This window comes from Lepisosteus oculatus, chromosome 15 (genome assembly GCF_040954835.1).
Source record: "Lepisosteus oculatus isolate fLepOcu1 chromosome 15, fLepOcu1.hap2, whole genome shotgun sequence".
Classification (NCBI taxonomy): Eukaryota; Metazoa; Chordata; class Actinopteri; order Semionotiformes; family Lepisosteidae; genus Lepisosteus; species Lepisosteus oculatus.
This window is the reverse complement of record NC_090710.1, coordinates 31,942,311-31,958,961: the sequence shown is the minus strand read 5'-3', so window position 1 is coordinate 31,958,961 and position 16,651 is coordinate 31,942,311. Positions and strand designations below refer to the sequence as shown.

Sequence of the window (16,651 nt, the reverse complement as noted above, 5' to 3'; positions counted from 1 at the left end):
GCAAGGAATATTACATAAAATACATAATAGTTTTATTTGTGTCTAAAACACCAAAAAAATCTACCTTAAAGAAGAATGCAAGGAAGCTGTGTTGGGCTCAAGGGCATGATATCATTCTTGAAAAATCTTTTTATATTTTTTAACAATCCTACACATGTGAGGAGAGCCATACAGTATTCACACCGTGGACGCAGTGTAACCAAAATTCAGCACAAGAAAATGCAGTTGTATATCAAGATTTTAAAATATTTATGAATTAATGTATGAAAGGGAGTACTGACTTTAGCATAAGCAATATATCATAACTGTAAATAAACGCATTCCTAAATGTGTAGTGTTCAAATGTCACAGCGTGTAAATATGTTAAAGATAAATTGAAGGTAAATGAGAATTATGCAATGGAACAAGTAAAGGTTTATTCCATGCTGAAAAGAGAAGAAAAAAAACGTTTTAGCTGTGGAGCCTTCTTCAGGTGTCACACAAAGAAGGCTCCACAGCCAAAACGTTGTTTCTGTTCTTCTCTTTTCAATATAGATTAAACCTTTACTTATTCCTTTGCAGCCCATGCAAACTGATGCAGCCACCCACCTGAACTGAATGAGAATTATTATTTGGGCAAAAAGAAATATTGTAATATTGTTGAGCAGAAATCAATAATGCAATAGAAACCACAACCATTTTAATTAATTTATATCCAAAGGATTGTTTCAACCAGTACAGCCACCATACTATGAAACCATCTGTGCTCAGATCATAATGATACAATGTCCCTGTTTAAGACAATAAAGATGTCGCTATATAATTCATGCGGGTCCGTGTCAGAACCAGATCATATAGTTGGGGAACAAATTACCTGTAATCCTACATTATTAATTACTTCCACTGAAAAAAACCTCCTTGTTAACTACACAGTCGGAAAGTAAAATGAACAGGAAGTGCCTGTGGCTCTTTTGACAACTGTTCTTTGAAATATTTCATTTCTGAAATGAATAGTATGTCACACATACCCATAATATATAACTTCCATCCGTCCATCCATTTTCTAACCCTTTCTCCAACTCATCTCAGAGAGCGACGGGGGCACGTCGCCAGTCCATCGCAGATAAATAACGTTTACATACAGTACAGCAGTTTGTAGATTGAATCCTAATCGTCAGGATCCACTCCCGTCTTACTCAATTCACAATAACTCCTATTACCGTTACAAAAGACATTCCTGGCACGACGTAAGAGCTTTCTCTCGTTTCAGTTCATCAAATTTTACTTTCAGAAACAGATAAGAAACGGTTTAGGGGTACTGATGAAGCTGGACACATGGCAGTTCCTTACATTTTCATCCTGACTGTAGTCTTGTTTTAATGTTACTCTGGAAGCAACAGGACAGAGTAATGAAACAGGGACATAGTAAATTATACAGCATCGATTGCCGTACTTTTAACGTGACTCCTCTCTCGACAGTAACGTTTCTCCCGGCGTACGCTCCTTAAAGATAACGATCCGCTACTGGATTCTAGGTCTGTCTCTTTCTGCCAATATTTATTGAGCTTTCACCCTTCAGAAAGCTGTCCCAACGGTGTTCCTTTTCGGGGTCTCAAGCTTCAGGGAGGTACATTTTGCTTGTTATTAACTAGAAAAACGAGTGACGCTGGGGACCGTTACTTTCATCCGACCCCTTCTCCGTGTAAAGACAGATCTGAGCACCGCTCTTTCTCCATCATCCTGATGAAGTAGAAACGCTTGTTTGTGACATTTTTTTTGTCATCGCCCGCCTTCGAAGCTCCCATTTAAAATGCCAACCACTGCTAACTAACCCATTGAGTTGTCCTTGTTGTTTTTGTTTTACAAAGTTTTCACGGAGCAGGACGGTTAACGTTAACTGAGGGGAGCGGGGGGGAACCGCGGGGGGGAACCTCTGTGCCCGTTCGTTGTTTTTTTTTTTGGTTTAAAAAAAAAAGCCTGGAGCCTCAGAGAATTTTGTAACAGTACCCGTAAGGTTCAGGTGACAACAATTATGGAACCCGAAACCGCTCAATTGTACCGCCGCTGTGTCTTTCATGGCGGCGCCAGCGCCGGGGTGTGTGAAGCGGGTGGGGAGACGCTGAACTCCCCCCTCCCGCCATTTCTACACGCACAGGCAAGGACGGCGTCTCGAGCCCGGGCCGGCCGCGCGCCCCTGCTGCTCGCGCCTCTTTCGCAACGGTCGCCTTTAGGAGAAGAAAAGAGAGAGAGAGAGACCACTTCCTCTGTAGCCACCGACACCGACACCGGGCAGCCCGCCCCTCAAAACCAACCCCACACCCGCGATGGAGAAGAAAGGCGGCCAACCCCCGGGGGACCGTTCCGGCAGGGACTCGCGGGGCCCGAGCAAGAAGTCCGCCGGCCGCGCCGCGGAAGCCGACGCCAAGCTGGGCCCGCTGCCGCCATCGCCATCGCCATCGCCGCAGCACCTCCAGCAGGACGTCGCCGTCTCCGTCGCCGCGCCGGGGAGCCAGGCGGAGGCGGAGGAGGAGCAGCAGCAGCAGGCCCCTGCCCCGGCCCCGGCGGGCTGCTCCTGCCCGGGCCTGAAGGCGCTCTTCCTGCCCAAGCTGAACAAGCACTCCCTGTACGTGTACGGCAGCGAGGGCGCGCTGGAGCGGGAGTGCGCCCGGCAGCAGGAGAGCGGCGTGTGCGTGATCCACCCCTTCAGCCCGCTCAGGTAACCCGCCGGCGTGTGCGTGATCCACCCCTTCAGCCCGCTCAGGTAACCCGCCGGCGTGTGCGTGATCCGCCCCTTCAGCCCACTCAGGTAACCCGCCCGCTGGCGTGTGCGTGATCCGCCCCTTCAGCCCACTCAGGTAACCCGCCCGCGGCGTGTGCGTGATCCACCCCTTCAGCCCACTCAGGTAACCCGCCCGCCGGCGTGTGCGTGATCCACCCCTTCAGCCCGCTCAGGTAACCCGCCCGCCCGCGGCGTGTGCGTGATCCACCCCTTCAGCCCGCTCAGGTAACCCGCCCGCCCGCGGCGTGTGCGTGATCCACCCCTTCAGCCCACTCAGGTAACCCGCCCGTCGGCGTGTGCGTGATCCACCCCTTCAGCCCGCTCAGGTAACCCGCCCGCCCGCGGCGTGTGCGTGATCCACCCCTTCAGCCCGCTCAGGTAACCCGCCGGCGTGTGCGTGATCCGCCCCTTCAGCCCGCTCAGGTAACCCGCCCGCTGGCGTGTGCGTGATCCACCCCTTCAGCCCACTCAGGTAACCCGCCCGCCCGCGGCGTGTGCGTGATCCACCCCTTCAGCCCACTCAGGTAACCCGCCCGCCCGTCGGCGTGTGCGTGATCCACCCCTTCAGCCCGCTCAGGTAACCCGCCCGCGGCGTGTGCGTGATCCACCCCTTCAGCCCGCTCAGGTAACCCGCCCGCCCGCGGCGTGTGCGTGATCCACCCCTTCAGCCCGCTCAGGTAACCCGCCCGCCCGCGGCGTGTGCGTGATCCACCCCTTCAGCCCGCTCAGGTAACCCGCCGGCGTGTGCGTGATCCACCCCTTCAGCCCGCTCAGGTAACCCGCCCTTTCCTGCAGTTCTCCTGCATTTTCACCTGAAAATACTTTTAAACCACTTTGAGAACGTTGTTTTCATTTGAGAATGATTTAAGCGGTATTTCCAGTCTCCTGAGGTACAACACTCCAGTTAACAGTTCCAGTAAGCTAAACCTCTGTGGAGGATATTCTTTCCTTTTGGGCTACTCGCTCAGAACAGTTTGCTTGTCTTTCGCCTTCCCTGACCTGCCTCCTCCTGAGCTGGTCTTTCCTCTTTGTGGGGATTTGTTTTTCCCGTTTTAGCGCTCAATCTTAACCACATCACCAGATTTTCCCCAGGATCAGCTTAGAGAATATTTGTTTCATACCTTTATCTTCTTCCATCCAAGGTAATTCATTCTCCTCGGCAGTCATTGCATTCAGCTGAACAGCCTTATGTTGGGAGCAGTTTTTGTTCGGTTTCGAATGATTGAGCACAATTAGAAAACAATTATCCAGCCAATGAAGAGACACACTCTCTTCTGTCTGTAATACAATTTCAACAGTTGCTGAAGTAAGCTTTAAGTGTGGTTTGAAACTGGCGCTTATCAGTTGCTTTTATCTGATTACATTTTTTGTATTTGCTTTACAGAAATTACTATATCATGGTAATGGTGGTCATGACTTTCTTAAACCTGATCGCAATCCCAATAGGAATTGCTTTTCTAGACGGCAGTCCAAGCTCGCGGGGCTTTGATGCCTTTAACCTGGCTTCAGACACCATTTTTATACTTGATATTGGAGTAAACTTCCGGATGGGTATTATCACAGACGATAGTGAGGTAAGAGGATCTTCTACGTGTGTAACATACACTGTCCATGTGCAACAGGCCTTGTTAAGGTTCAGCCTTGGTAACTGTGATATATACAGCTGTATGTGCTCATACTAGTGTCTGGAGGCTTGCTAGACTGGGGTTCAACTCCCTTTAGCTTTGAGTGCGCTGAGAGGATTTGACATCCCTCTGGATGAGAGACTAGTGCATCACAAGCTGCCTCCAGTACCACAGGTGCTCATTTTTACTGTGGGATGGTCTGGAACAGTTGAGGTAATATATCCTGGACGACTGTCTACTGCATGGACAACCTTTCAGTAAAGAGTACAGAACTCTAATCCCTGCTCTGTCACGGTCAGGATGTCTTGTGGGGTCCTTTCTCCTTCTTCTCATACAGCTTGAACAAGTACTGTCTATCTTCCGGTTTCTACGTCCAAGGTCATCCTACACGTCATCCCAGGTTGTCCCACAGATATTCAACAGGGCTCGCGCCCGGTGAGCAGGGTATACGATGGCATGACTCTCGCACTCTCCCCTCACAAAAAAAGTTGATATTGCATAAGAATCATGGGAACATGCAGTGTCCTGCTAGAATGTTGTCACGTCAGGATGAGCCTGTAGGAAGAGCAGTAAATGAAGTCTCAGGTCTGGATCAATAAAGCATCATGCAGTAGACCATTCGGTAGCCTGTTGTAAACATCAATTAGCATAGAATTCTGCATGTCTGCATTACTCTCTCTCGGTGACATCTGGCTGGGTGTTCTGTACAAATACTTGATTCATCACTAAAGTCCACTTAAGATGTAGCTCCAGCATACCCATGGCATAAAAGCATTGTTCTTCTTTTTTATTCTTACCAGGCTTGACATTCAGCAGGTTAAAATATCTCATCACTTGAGCCCAATCAACCTTCTCACTAAGAGGTGAATTAGTGGTAATGCAACAAAGTCACTGAAGTATACCTCAGTCAGTCATTCATGATCAATTAATCATAATAACACCGAAGCATTTAATCAGTACCAAAGTCCATATACTTTATTTTTCTAAAAGAATATCTTTTCTTGAGCATAAAATCACTATAGGATTGTTTCTTCATAAAAAGAAAAAATATTCAGTGAAATGAGCACAGCAATATCACATTTTTGCATATGTTGCAATATGTTTGAATTATCTTGCATAAATAAATAATTTTGAATGAATTTTGTTTCATTTTAATTGTATTTTTAATCATTAATTTAATCTATACAACTATTACACTCTTAGAAGCATGATTAATGTGCTGCTGGTATTTGTCATTTGTAGGTGGTTATACTAAATCCGAAGGAAATCCGTAACCATTACCTTAAAACATGGTTTGCCCTGGACTTGATTTCTGCCTTTCCCATTGACTATCTTGCACTCATCATAGAGGTAATGTATTTTTTGTGTCATGCATGGCAATACTGTATACATTGAGATTTCATGATAAAAGAAAAAATAAAAAGAACATATTTTTTTCATCTGCTAGAAAATAGAACACCAAAGCGACACCACTTCGTATTCTGCTTCGAAACTGGTGCGGATCATCATGTTTGCCAGAATCTTCAGTCTGGTTCGACTGCTCCGTGTGTCCCGGCTCATGAGGTTCTTTAATGAATGGGAAAGAGTAAGTGCAGGAGTTGTTGTTGAACACCTAGTTGGTTTCATGTTAGTGCCTGTTTACTCACATTTGTGTGCCTGTTCTTCTGTTTGGTAGGTTTCCAATGCAAACATGGAAGCAGTACGTCTGTTCATCCGGATTATATGTCTGTTTTCCATGATCCTGCTTCTGTGCCACTGGAATGGCTGCATACAGTTCTTCATTCCTGTTTTACAGAATTTTCCTAAAGACTGCTGGGTTGTCAAAGAGAACCTCACGGTATGGACTACGAGACTGAAGTAATTGCAGTATATTTCTAACAACTTGCAAAAACCCAAACATATAAGTTTTCTCTCTTTGTATGAAAGGCTGCATAAATACATTATGTAATAAGTTCTATCCCAGTCAAAAATGACCCCGGTGGGTTTAATTGGTGTACTGTAATACCATGCTCAGATTCATCATGATCCTAGCATCACACCACCTGTCTGTAGTCATTCCTAGTCTGCAGGATATTTGGCTGGTCTTGTGCAAATGAGGTCAAACACTAAGGTGTACAGCATGTATGACAGACATAATACTAGATGACATTTACTGCCAGATCATCGAGGTCTCCTGCCATCGCCTGTCATAATGGTAAGAGTTGTTCGAGATTAGCAGCAATCTGGATGTACAGACACCTACTCCATGGAAGCAACTGTTTGTTGCCGACATTCTTATGAAGGAAAGGTTGATGTAACTTTCTGTGATTGCAAACAAATCCCCTGGAAACTATGTGGTTTGTTTCTTATGGGCAGCCGAGTAATGCAAAGAAAACCTGTTATTTAGAGTATGATTGTGCTGCACAACACAAGTCACACACTGCCAGCTCATGAGCTTTTATGGTATTAGGGGTGTACAGCGTCGGTGCAGCTTGTACCTCTTGGTCTCTCAAAAGCTTGTGTGTCGTAGGATACATGGAACTGGTGCTGAAGCTTGGTAAGCAGGTCATTCTTTTTTCCAGGAGCTTAACATGTTACTGCCATGTGAGATTCAGCATGTTGGTGTAGTTTAGCAATCATTGTGTGCAAGATGAAGAAATTGAAATAGATTTGAACATTTTAAATTCGTGTTATCTGTTAACTAATAATTGTGTCCTATTTACAGGTATATGGTATGAATAATAGTGTTTTGACCAGGGGTCTAAGGAACCCAAGACTACTTAAAAACAAAGGAAAACATTTCACCCCACATCTTGTAGTCTGTAAAACCAGCGCTCATGCAATTATTAGTAGCATTGCTTATTGACTTAGATTTGTGAATGTGTTTAAATAGGGATTCCTGTTGGGACGTGTTTCCATCAGCCAGTAAATGTTGCTTAACCTTGCAGTAAGTGAATAATGACAAAAGCAGAGAAAAAGGAGATGTGAATATTGGGTTAAACTCCAAAAAATGAAATCCAGCAGATGCGTCTCTGTTTCTCTCTTGTGATTTCCAGAATGCTTCTTGGGTAGAGCAGTACTCCTTTGGAGTCTTTCGTGCTCTTTCACACATGATCGGGATATCGTATGGTTCAGTTGACCCGCCAACAGGTGAAACAGATCCATTTCTTCACGATACGAGCTATGTCAATTTCTCTCCTTCACCTGCACAAATTAATGTTTTCCATACACTAAAATCTATGCAAGAGTCAGATTAAAAATTAACGGAAACAAATCATTAATGTTTTGAATAACATTGAAACCATGATGTAGCAAGTAGCACGTTTTTCATCATGGGAAATACATCTGCTGTAAATCATAGCCAAATCAAGTTGTATATAAACAGATATTTTATAGGCAAAAATTGTATATTAATTTTTAACTGTATATTGCAATGTTATAGAATTAATCAATTTGTTAATATGAAAGCATTAGAAGACAAATTACATGATACATTTCACACATCCACTGCCTTAGGAGGGGCATTAGAGTAAGTCTTTTCTGGAGGATGTTTAATTGTTGTTTCATCTTGCAGGTGAAGGTGAGCTCTGGGTGGTCATGACAAGCATGGTTTCAGGAGCTCTGATGTACACCATGATGGTAGCCAATGTGGCAGCAATGATGACAAATGTTGATGCACCATCAAAAGCCTATAGAAATAGGGTATGTTTAGGTATTTAATTATCGTGCATCTTCATATTTGTGATATCATTGCTGAAGAAAAACTGAAGTACTGGGAGGAGTTTGTATGTTTTCCCCTTTGTTGTGTGGGTTTCCTCTGTGTGCTCCGGTTTAGTCCCACATTCTAGTAGGTTAATTGGCCTTTTGGAGGATTGGCCCTGGTGTGAGTGTGTGTGCGTGTTTGTGTCCAAGCGTCTTCCCTGAGATGGACTTGGTGTACCCTGCCTTGCTCTCCCTGCTTGCTGGGATAGGCTCTAGCAGCCCCACTAACCTACAGTAAACTGGATAAAGTGGCTACTGAATGAGATGGAGCCAGGTTTAAATACCTATTATTAAGTTTGTGTTACTATTCAGTTTGTATGTAATATTTCTATCAGTATCTGACTGATATATAATATACCTGTATACTTGTATACCATGTTATCGGTGAATTTCACATTCCACAGTTTAACTACCTAGAAGATTACATGACCTATAGAAAGCTGCCCAGGGATCTACGAACTCGGATCTCTAATTATTACCAGGCCCGACACCAAGGAAAGTGGTTTGATGAGTCAGAAATTCTGAATCTTGTCTCTAAATCCTTGAGAGAGGTATGGCCGCATGTTTCATTGTAATTTTAATGGCTGAATTAGACAATTACATTATTCTATTAAGTGTTTAAAAATAATAGAATGAAGGAAACTGTCACAAACGAGAGTAGAATATCTGGCCCATCTTGCTTCAGTAATGTTAAAATATGTCAGATGCAAAAGGCACTTACCATGCCTTTGGGGTCAGTTTGATTTTTATTGTACATTACTATTCTAATTTTATCAAGCTTTATAGTAAAATGAATGTTTAGTATAGCATGTAATTCAGATGGGGCTGGAGTGAGGAGCTGGGTCAATAGGTAGGCTGAAAAGGAACAAGCAGAGCTTAATTCAGCCTGGAAAAAACAAAGGGCTTTAGGGCTACAACATTGTGTATTTCTCTTACTTCTTCTTTTCAACATGGAATTAAACTTTGTGTACATTACACGCCTCATACTATGCAAAGAATAATTTTTCATTACAGCTTCCTAGGTAAGTTTTCAGCCCCCATCCGTTTTTTCACACTTTAAACTCTTACACATTCACCTTCACAGAGTCCCCCCAAGAAAGAAAGATAATGGTAAACCATAAATTAGGTTACATTTTAATTAAAAATTAAAATTCATCCCCCTAAGTCAATACTTTGTGAACCACCTCTGGCAGCTATTGCAGCCAGTAATTCTTTTGGATAAGGATCTATTAACGTGCAAACCTAGATGAAGCAGTATTTGCAAATTACTCAAGCTGGGTCGGGTTAGCTGGGGAGCCGAATGCACAGCAAGTTTGAGGTCTTGCCACAGATTTACGATGGGGTTAAGGTCGGGACTCTTGACTGACTCACTCAGGGACATTTACTGTATTTATTTCATTTTAAGCCACTCCACTATTGCTCTTGCAGTGTGCTTTGGATTATTTGTCCTGTTGCAAGGCAGACTTCCTTCCCAGTTTGAGCTTTTTGGCAGAGGGTAGCAGGTTTTTGTCCAGGATTTGTCTATCTCATTTATTGGACCTCTTGCTAAAAGTAGCTTGCTTTTACACGACTAGCCAGCCATTTCAGGGAAAATATCAGAGCAGTGAGCATAAATCTACCCCAGTCAACAGTTCATTTTATCTCTCCTGACCATGATTACTCTGAAATTTCTGTCCATTCACAGTGATTTGAATTATCCTACTCTCTAGAATACCAGAAGTCAAGATAATCCTTAAACTAGTTTCACACCTTCCCCAAACTCTCAATAATCAAATAATTCCTTTCTAAATCTCTCCATTCACATAATAAAATATTTCTGCCTTCCACACTTACCTAGGACTACGTCTCCTGGTTTTCCATTTCTTTGAACAACCTTTCTCCCTTTTCCCTCTGTTCCCACATTCTTTCTCTTTTCTCTCTTCATTCTCAAATTCCTGCTCTCTCCTGCACCCCACCCCAAACCTGAAGTGTTCCACACTCACGTTTCTGTTTTTCAGTTTTCAGTGTCTCTTCTTGTTTATATATACATGCTTGTCATAAACGTGTTAAAGGATAGTACCTATCCAACTACATCAATGAATATTTCTCAAATTGCACGAGAAAAAGTATTTATAAATGTAACTGTATTTCTTGTACATTTAATCACAGAGCTCTCTTTATTAGGGACTCAATATTTGCATTCATGTCTAATATTTTCAGTTAATATTAAATAACCAACACTTTATTTCAAATTATTATAAAAGGATTTATAGCCATTATGCAAGTGTCTTATGTGCAGTACAAACATAATCATCCAAGTAGTGTGATGCTATCCAGATACCCTTTCATAACAACTTGTCATAGTACTTCACAGATGGTAAAAAGCAGCCTATTGCTAGTATAATAGTATAATTGCCACAAGCTTAGATTTACAGAGATGGAGACATTTCTGACATTTTTAAATTCATGTTTTCATGACGTACAGGAGATTCTAAACATCCTGTGTGCAGATCTCCTGAACAGTGTACCAATTTTCAAGAATCGGGACATAAATTTCATCAATGCTGTGCTCCTGAGACTGAAGTATGAAGTATTCCAGGAAGGGGATATTATCATACGTCAGAATGCTCCTGGAGACCGTATGTTCTTCATTGGGCATGGAAAAGTCCTTGTAGAAACGCCAACATTCAAGAAAGAGCTGATTGATGGGGATTATTTTGGAGGTAGGCATTTAAAGAACTTTTAATAATGAGATGAAAATTAGACTGTGGGGTTTACTTTGATTTGGTTTACGAATGAATAGTAGTTGCTGAATATTTTAAACTGTATCATTTTATGTTAAAGCACATGTTTGAAAGGAAAGCATAAAAGCATACGTGATATACATATAATTCTATAGTATTTCAGCATATTTGGACTTTTCTGTAATCAATACATCAGAGCCTTTTCTTATATAGTTTTGAGTATATAAAACATAATTTTTACCGATTACTGAAATAAATTAAAAAAAACTATCTAAAGTGCAACACTGATTTTGTGGTCAATGACATGATGTCACTAATCCTATAACATTTCAGAAATATGCCTCCTTACCAAGTGCAAAAGGACTGCAACAGTGCAAGCCCTGAGTCTGTGTAAAGTCTTCTCCCTCTCCTCGGAGTGCTTCTGGAGGATCCTGCAGGGATTCCCGGAAATAAAAGAGGAACTGGAGAAGACTGCACGTGAGAGACTCCTGTATTTAAGAGGTGAGTTCACAAGATGGCAGGTACAGTATTTAACTCCTTATAGTGTTTCCAGAAAGGTATGCAGATCAGTGACCACTCTGATTCCCTATTACAGTACACAGTAAGAAGAATTGGTTGGGTTTAGGTGTGTTTGAAGTCTCAAGGCTTTTCTTGACTTTCTGTGTCAACAACAATGTCTTTGGTTTGGTGGGGTAACTGCAAATTATGAAAGTTTTTAGTGAGAAATTAGCCACCCCTCTATCAGACATCTGCTTCAGAAATGTGGAAATTTTAGGTTTGCAATGTGAACAAGAAGTGAATAATGAAAGTACAAGTTTCTGGAGGATTGCATGCATATACTGTCATCTGAATATCTTCCATGCCAGTAGCGAGAGTGGTTTATATTTTTCTTTAAAAAAAATAACTTTTATTATAACATTTAAATGAAAGAGACATATTTCCAATATTTAATATAATTTATAGTGTGTTTCATTTGGTTATTGATCCTTTAAGTAAAAGCGGTTCTTTAGTTTTTTAAACCAATCCATTTATGATAAAAAACATTCTGTACTTTTGCAATTATTATTTATTCTATTTAAGAGAACCTGTTTAAGCAGCACACCGCATTGCTGGATTTTATTTATATCAAGAAACAAATGTATTTATTTGAATCAAAATGACATATTGTCTTATGATTCTTATCAATAAAAATATTAATGTTCTTTTCTTTCAGAATCCCAGATTAAACATGAACAGCAGGTTTTGCTCAAGTGTGTTACCAAAGATACAGCAGGGGAGACAAGTGTTTAAGAATGTGAAATGTTCATCAGTTTTCATGATGTGGAATAAAAATTGATTTCATTATTTAAATAAAAAATACAGTGAAAAAGAAATAAACAGCAATAGTTTTTAACAGCTTACCTTCAAAGTTGTGCAGACAATCTTTATATAAAACATTCAGTTAAATTACCTTTTAAAATAAAAGTTTCATTTGATATGTTGTGTGTGTTGTGTCATTTATTCTAAACAGGGCGGCATGATGGTGCAGGCCTCACAGCGCTGGGGCCCTGGCTTCAGTTCCTGGGAGGGGTTTGTAATTCTCCCTGTGTTCATGGGGGTTTCCTCTGGGTGCTTTGATTTCCACAGTCCAAAGACTTACTGGTGGGTCAGTTAGCTGGGAAATTTGACCCTGGTGTGAGTGTGTGCGTGTCTGTGACTGGTGTCTGCCCTGTGATGGACTGGTGTTCTGTCCAGGGTGTTTCCTGTCCTGCGCCTGTTGTTTGCTGGGACAGGCTCAGACGTCCTTGCAACCTTGTCTGGGAGAAAGTGGTTAGAAAAGGATGGATGTTCTATCCATTTCAATCTAGAGACACTGCTATGTACTGAAATAGCCCAAATGTTTTCAGTGCAAGTATTTGTGGTACGATCATCATAGATCTTGCAAATTTAACAGACAATACAGTTTACTTATGTGTCATGGTATAACTTATTGGTCATTCCGCAAAGTGTTAATTACCAGTGCTAAAGAATTCTGCATCAGTACAAAACCATACCAACCGATAACATAACTAACAAAAAAAACATACAGGCTCTGTTGATTGAAATTTTTCCCTTTGAGTTTGGAAATAGTATTTTATGTTAACTTAGTAAAAAAAATGTGGCATTTTTGATAACACTGAAATACACAAAGTCATACAAAACATTCATGTACCTGAAGACCAGGGATGGGGATTTGTGGTACTTTATTTTAAATTAAAAATATCTGAAACAGCATATTAGGAAAAGACCAGGCAAAAACATCTGATAAACTGATTAAAAGACTGAAGAAACGATGAGACTCTGCTCTCTATCCAAATACACAGAGAGTGCCAGAGGCAAGGCGGTGTTTGTACTCATAGAGGTAGTAGGAGGCCTGGGGGAAGTTGCACTTCATCTCCATCTTGCTCGGCACCACGTGCACCGAGATGCCGCCGCCAAGCCCTTCCTGCAGTTTCTGCAGCATGCGGGAAGCCAAATAGCTGCGCGCTTTACGGGGTTCCTCCTCAATGGCAGCGTACACCTCGGGAGGGGGGTTGGGGATCTTCCACTCCAGGTCCACGATGAGCTGGTGGATGCGGCTCTTGTCCAGAGAGGAGGGCCCATCACTGTAGCAGGCCACCACATGCAGGCTAGAGGGCTCGCCAACGGAGATGAAGTTCTCCGGCTTCTTCACCTCTGTCTCCCCTTCCTCCGCGCACTCCTGGTGCACCATCACAGCCCAGCGCAGCCAGTCGTAGTTCTTCTCCAGCGTCTTCAGGATAGACGCGGCCTGCTCCTCCGGTGTCTTCTTGTTCTTCTTCCCTTCCTGGATGTGCTTCTGGATGTCCTCTTCTGCCTGCTCCCGGAAATACTCTGAGCACAGGCAGCCGGAAGCCTTCATTTTCTTGTAGAGGGCAGACATCTTCTCAGACCAGGTCTTCATGAGCAAGGCCTGGTCCCTCCCAGTCAACGAGGCCTGGGTGAAAAGACACAGCAGTCCCGTCCCCAGCACAAAGTTCACCTGTAAACAGAATGGATTAATGGGCAACTAAGAATCTTACTACCAAGAATGAGTCCAAAAGTGCCAGCAGCACAGTAGCCATCGATTGGAGGAGTGATGTGGTTCTGACCCCAGTGGTGGCTGTTGCCTGGCAATCCTGGTGTTTTGACAACACTAAACCCTAGCGATGCCCTGTCAGTTGTGCACCACCTGCAGGGAATCATGGTTACATTCCTTTGTGTAATTTGGGAATTTTTGCCTTTTCAGTTTCTGTCTTCTGTCCTGTTCTCTAATTTTCATTACAAATCTGAACTTAATTACTTAATTGAATTCATTGTTTGAATAGGAAAAGAATTGAGCTGTTTTAGACAGATCTCACTGACAAGAACCTCTCAGGTTTTCCTGATGAATAATTATTATTCAGCTGTGGCAGAAAACCATCATAAACATTACTTTCTTGTTTTGTAGACATTCTAAGGTAACATTTTTAAATAATTGACAATTCAGTCAGTATTTATTATGTGATTATAACACTTAGTCATCTGATTACAATTGTTATTAGAATGCCTTCACAAACTGATTAAATTAAGGATTGATTAAAGGCTTATGTCTATGCAAAGAGGTCAGAATACACTAGGAATTTGCTGTCATAACTTTATGACACTAATCTATCATTAGATGGGGATGTAAAAACGAGCAAAAATGCTCAACATTGTGCTGCGAGGCGAACACTGTAGCGTCTCTCGGATGAGTTAAACCAAGGTTCTGACTACACGCCCATTAAAGATCCCATGACGCTACACAAGAGCAGCATCAGGGCCAAATGACCCTTTGGACTTGCGTAACTGGCCTCTCTAATTTCCCCACTGCTGTACAGTGTGGCTGCTATAGACCGGCTGTGAGTGGAAGGAAAGCACTTTGGGACCCTGGAGAATGAAAAGCGCTCTACAAATACATCACAATAAAATTCTATTCAATAATGATATACAGCAGTAGCAGTAAAATTGACCTAACATGTCATTTATAATTTTCCCATTACAAGTGTACACTTTGTGTCCTTGACTGTTGCTCTTTTGTGTGAATAACTTCGAGACTTTCCTGCTCTTTCTGGTAAGAGACACTTTGAGCATGATCGGTCTTGGTAGTAGGCTGGTTAGCTTAGAAGTCATGCCCTCAACGGAAGTAAAGAGCGAACGCAAAGATCACTACGGCGTATCTCTAACACGCAGGGTTAAACAGGCTGACCTTCTCGCAGAACTCCCTCATCTCCCAGCGCCTGGGCCGGTAGCTCCTGATGATGTCTTCCAGCAGCGTGGGCTGGTCGGTCAGCACGGAGATGCCCATCAGCCGGCTGTACAGGGCGGTCAGCTGCCTCTCCAGGCGGTACTCCGCCACGTACTGCAGGAAGACCTCGGTCTCCCGCTTGGTGTGCTCCCGCTCGGCCCTCAGCACCGCCCCCAGCTGGCAGTACACCACCACCACGTCGTCCTCGAAGCCGTGCACCTCAGCGTCCCGCAGCAGGCCGCGCCCGCGGCCCAGCTCCCGGTCGATCAGGTCCAAGTTCTTCTTGACGAAGTCCACCTCGTCGGGCTTGGCGCTGCCGTCCAGGTAGGAGCAGACTCCCAGCACCAGGGCCCGCATGGTCTGCATGTACCCCACGGGCTCCAGCACCTTGCCGAACAGAGCCATGGCGGCCGCGGGAGGGGGCTTCGTTCACTGCGCCCGCTTCAACACACGGGGGAGGGGGGGGGGGAGAGACGCTCGTTCAGACAGGTTACTTCACACGTCCCCCCACCAGGCTTTCCCTTGAGGCAAAGGTTCTCCTCTTGTGGCGCTGCTGGAGCTGCAGCCAAGAAGGACTAACACAGCGAAACGCCTTGTGGGTGAGCAGGCGTCAAGATAAAAGGATTTCAAGTCACACGTTTACGTGTTAGCAAACTTTTCGAGTGTAAAAAGTCATGCATTCACTTACCGTGCCTTTCTCCAGAGTGCTGGAATGAGTTAACCTTCAGCCAGTCCTTTATATTTATAGTGTTTGCTGAACAAAGGAGCCTTGGTCTCTTGACTGGTTGAAGATCTTATCTCCGGTCCCTGCCAGATATTTGTTTAATCAGCACAGTCACACGTTCCTCTGCAGAGTGCCCTTCCAAAACAGCCTGGAAATACCTCCATGTACTACAGTTTTCGTGCACCTTTCGTTAATTCAAGTGCGCAAGATATTAGATATGAAAGAAACGATTCAATGTACAGTAGGCTAAACATGATCTAAAACGTTAGGATGAGATTAGCGGGACGTGCAAACCTTAGGAAGAGAGCTTTTCTTCCACAGGACATTTTCCGCTTAATTATGTCTCTGCAACATCAAAATGTACACTGGCTATAAATACATGTTCAAACTTCTCTCTCAAAGCGTTGTAAGACCATGTGTGTTAGAACCTCACACTGACGCCAGCAGTGTTTGTAAGAAACCCTGAAGGTTCCTGCCACCCTTCAGCGCTGGTCTAGTCTACTCAACGCTAGGGTATCCTTCCAGCGTATAGGTGGAATACGGCGAGTATAGTACAGTAGAGCAGCAGTAGTCTTAATTTCTAGATTCAGGCTCTTATTTCGTAATGATTTTTCTCTTTAATTTTCCTCCACTACAGAACATCCTGGGCTTGCTTTCTTTTTCATTGCGGGCTTTAACAGGCAGCCTGCTGGTACAGTGATTAGTATTGCTGCCTTTTCTGTGAGAGCAAAGCAAACCAACCAATTACTTTTGTATATAAATAATGTATTTAAAGAAAGCAATTCAGTAAGTTATGAA

General features: G+C 43.3%; 2 protein-coding genes across 5 annotated transcripts; one reads left to right on the top strand and one right to left on the bottom strand.

The window, feature by feature from the left end:
- Positions 1-2,011: 2,011 nt before the first annotated feature.
- Positions 2,012-12,324, top strand: LOC107079476 (potassium/sodium hyperpolarization-activated cyclic nucleotide-gated channel 1-like). 4 transcript variants are annotated; one of them, XM_069178988.1, is made up of 12 exons: positions 2,012-2,695; positions 4,143-4,332; positions 5,626-5,733; positions 5,831-5,968; positions 6,059-6,082; positions 6,179-6,220; positions 7,419-7,512; positions 7,937-8,064; positions 8,529-8,675; positions 10,589-10,826; positions 11,181-11,348; positions 12,061-12,324. In XM_069178988.1, the coding sequence occupies exons 1-12, from the start codon at positions 2,304-2,306 to the stop codon at positions 12,135-12,137; spliced, it is 1,746 nt and encodes a 581-aa protein (XP_069035089.1). In that variant the 5' UTR covers positions 2,012-2,303; the 3' UTR covers positions 12,138-12,324. The 4 variants fall into 4 exon arrangements, with proteins under 4 accessions (XP_069035089.1, XP_069035088.1, XP_069035090.1 ...); XM_069178987.1 differs by having other exon boundaries at positions 2,014-2,695; positions 6,059-6,220; XM_069178989.1 differs by lacking the exon at positions 2,012-2,695 and adding an exon at positions 2,878-3,282 and having other exon boundaries at positions 6,059-6,220.
- Positions 12,325-13,052: 728 nt separating this feature from the next.
- Positions 13,053-15,904, bottom strand: LOC107079477 (uncharacterized). The gene is made up of 3 exons (XM_015364031.2): positions 15,818-15,904; positions 15,091-15,570; positions 13,053-13,866 (listed from the first exon to the last, which is right to left on the bottom strand). The coding sequence occupies exons 2-3, from the start codon at positions 15,532-15,534 to the stop codon at positions 13,174-13,176; spliced, it is 1,137 nt and encodes a 378-aa protein (XP_015219517.2). The 5' UTR covers positions 15,535-15,570; positions 15,818-15,904; the 3' UTR covers positions 13,053-13,173.
- Between the last annotated feature and the right edge of the window lie 747 nt (positions 15,905-16,651).

Bases quoted from the DNA above. Each gene is read 5' to 3' on its own strand.
- LOC107079476 (XM_069178987.1), top strand. From the start codon at position 2,304: ATGGAGAAGAAAGGCGGCCAACCCCCGGGGGACCGTTCCGGCAGGGAC. The intron at 10,827-11,180 runs GTAGGCATTTAA...ATAACATTTCAG, and splicing joins TGATGGGGATTATTTTGGAG to AAATATGCCTCCTTACCAAG. The intron at 11,349-12,060 runs GTGAGTTCACAA...CTTTTCTTTCAG, and splicing joins GAGACTCCTGTATTTAAGAG to AATCCCAGATTAAACATGAA.
- LOC107079477 (XM_015364031.2), bottom strand. From the start codon at position 15,534: ATGGCTCTGTTCGGCAAGGTGCTGGAGCCCGTGGGGTACATGCAGACC. The intron at 13,867-15,090 runs GTCAGCCTGTTT...TTCTGTTTACAG, and splicing joins TGAGGGAGTTCTGCGAGAAG to GTGAACTTTGTGCTGGGGAC.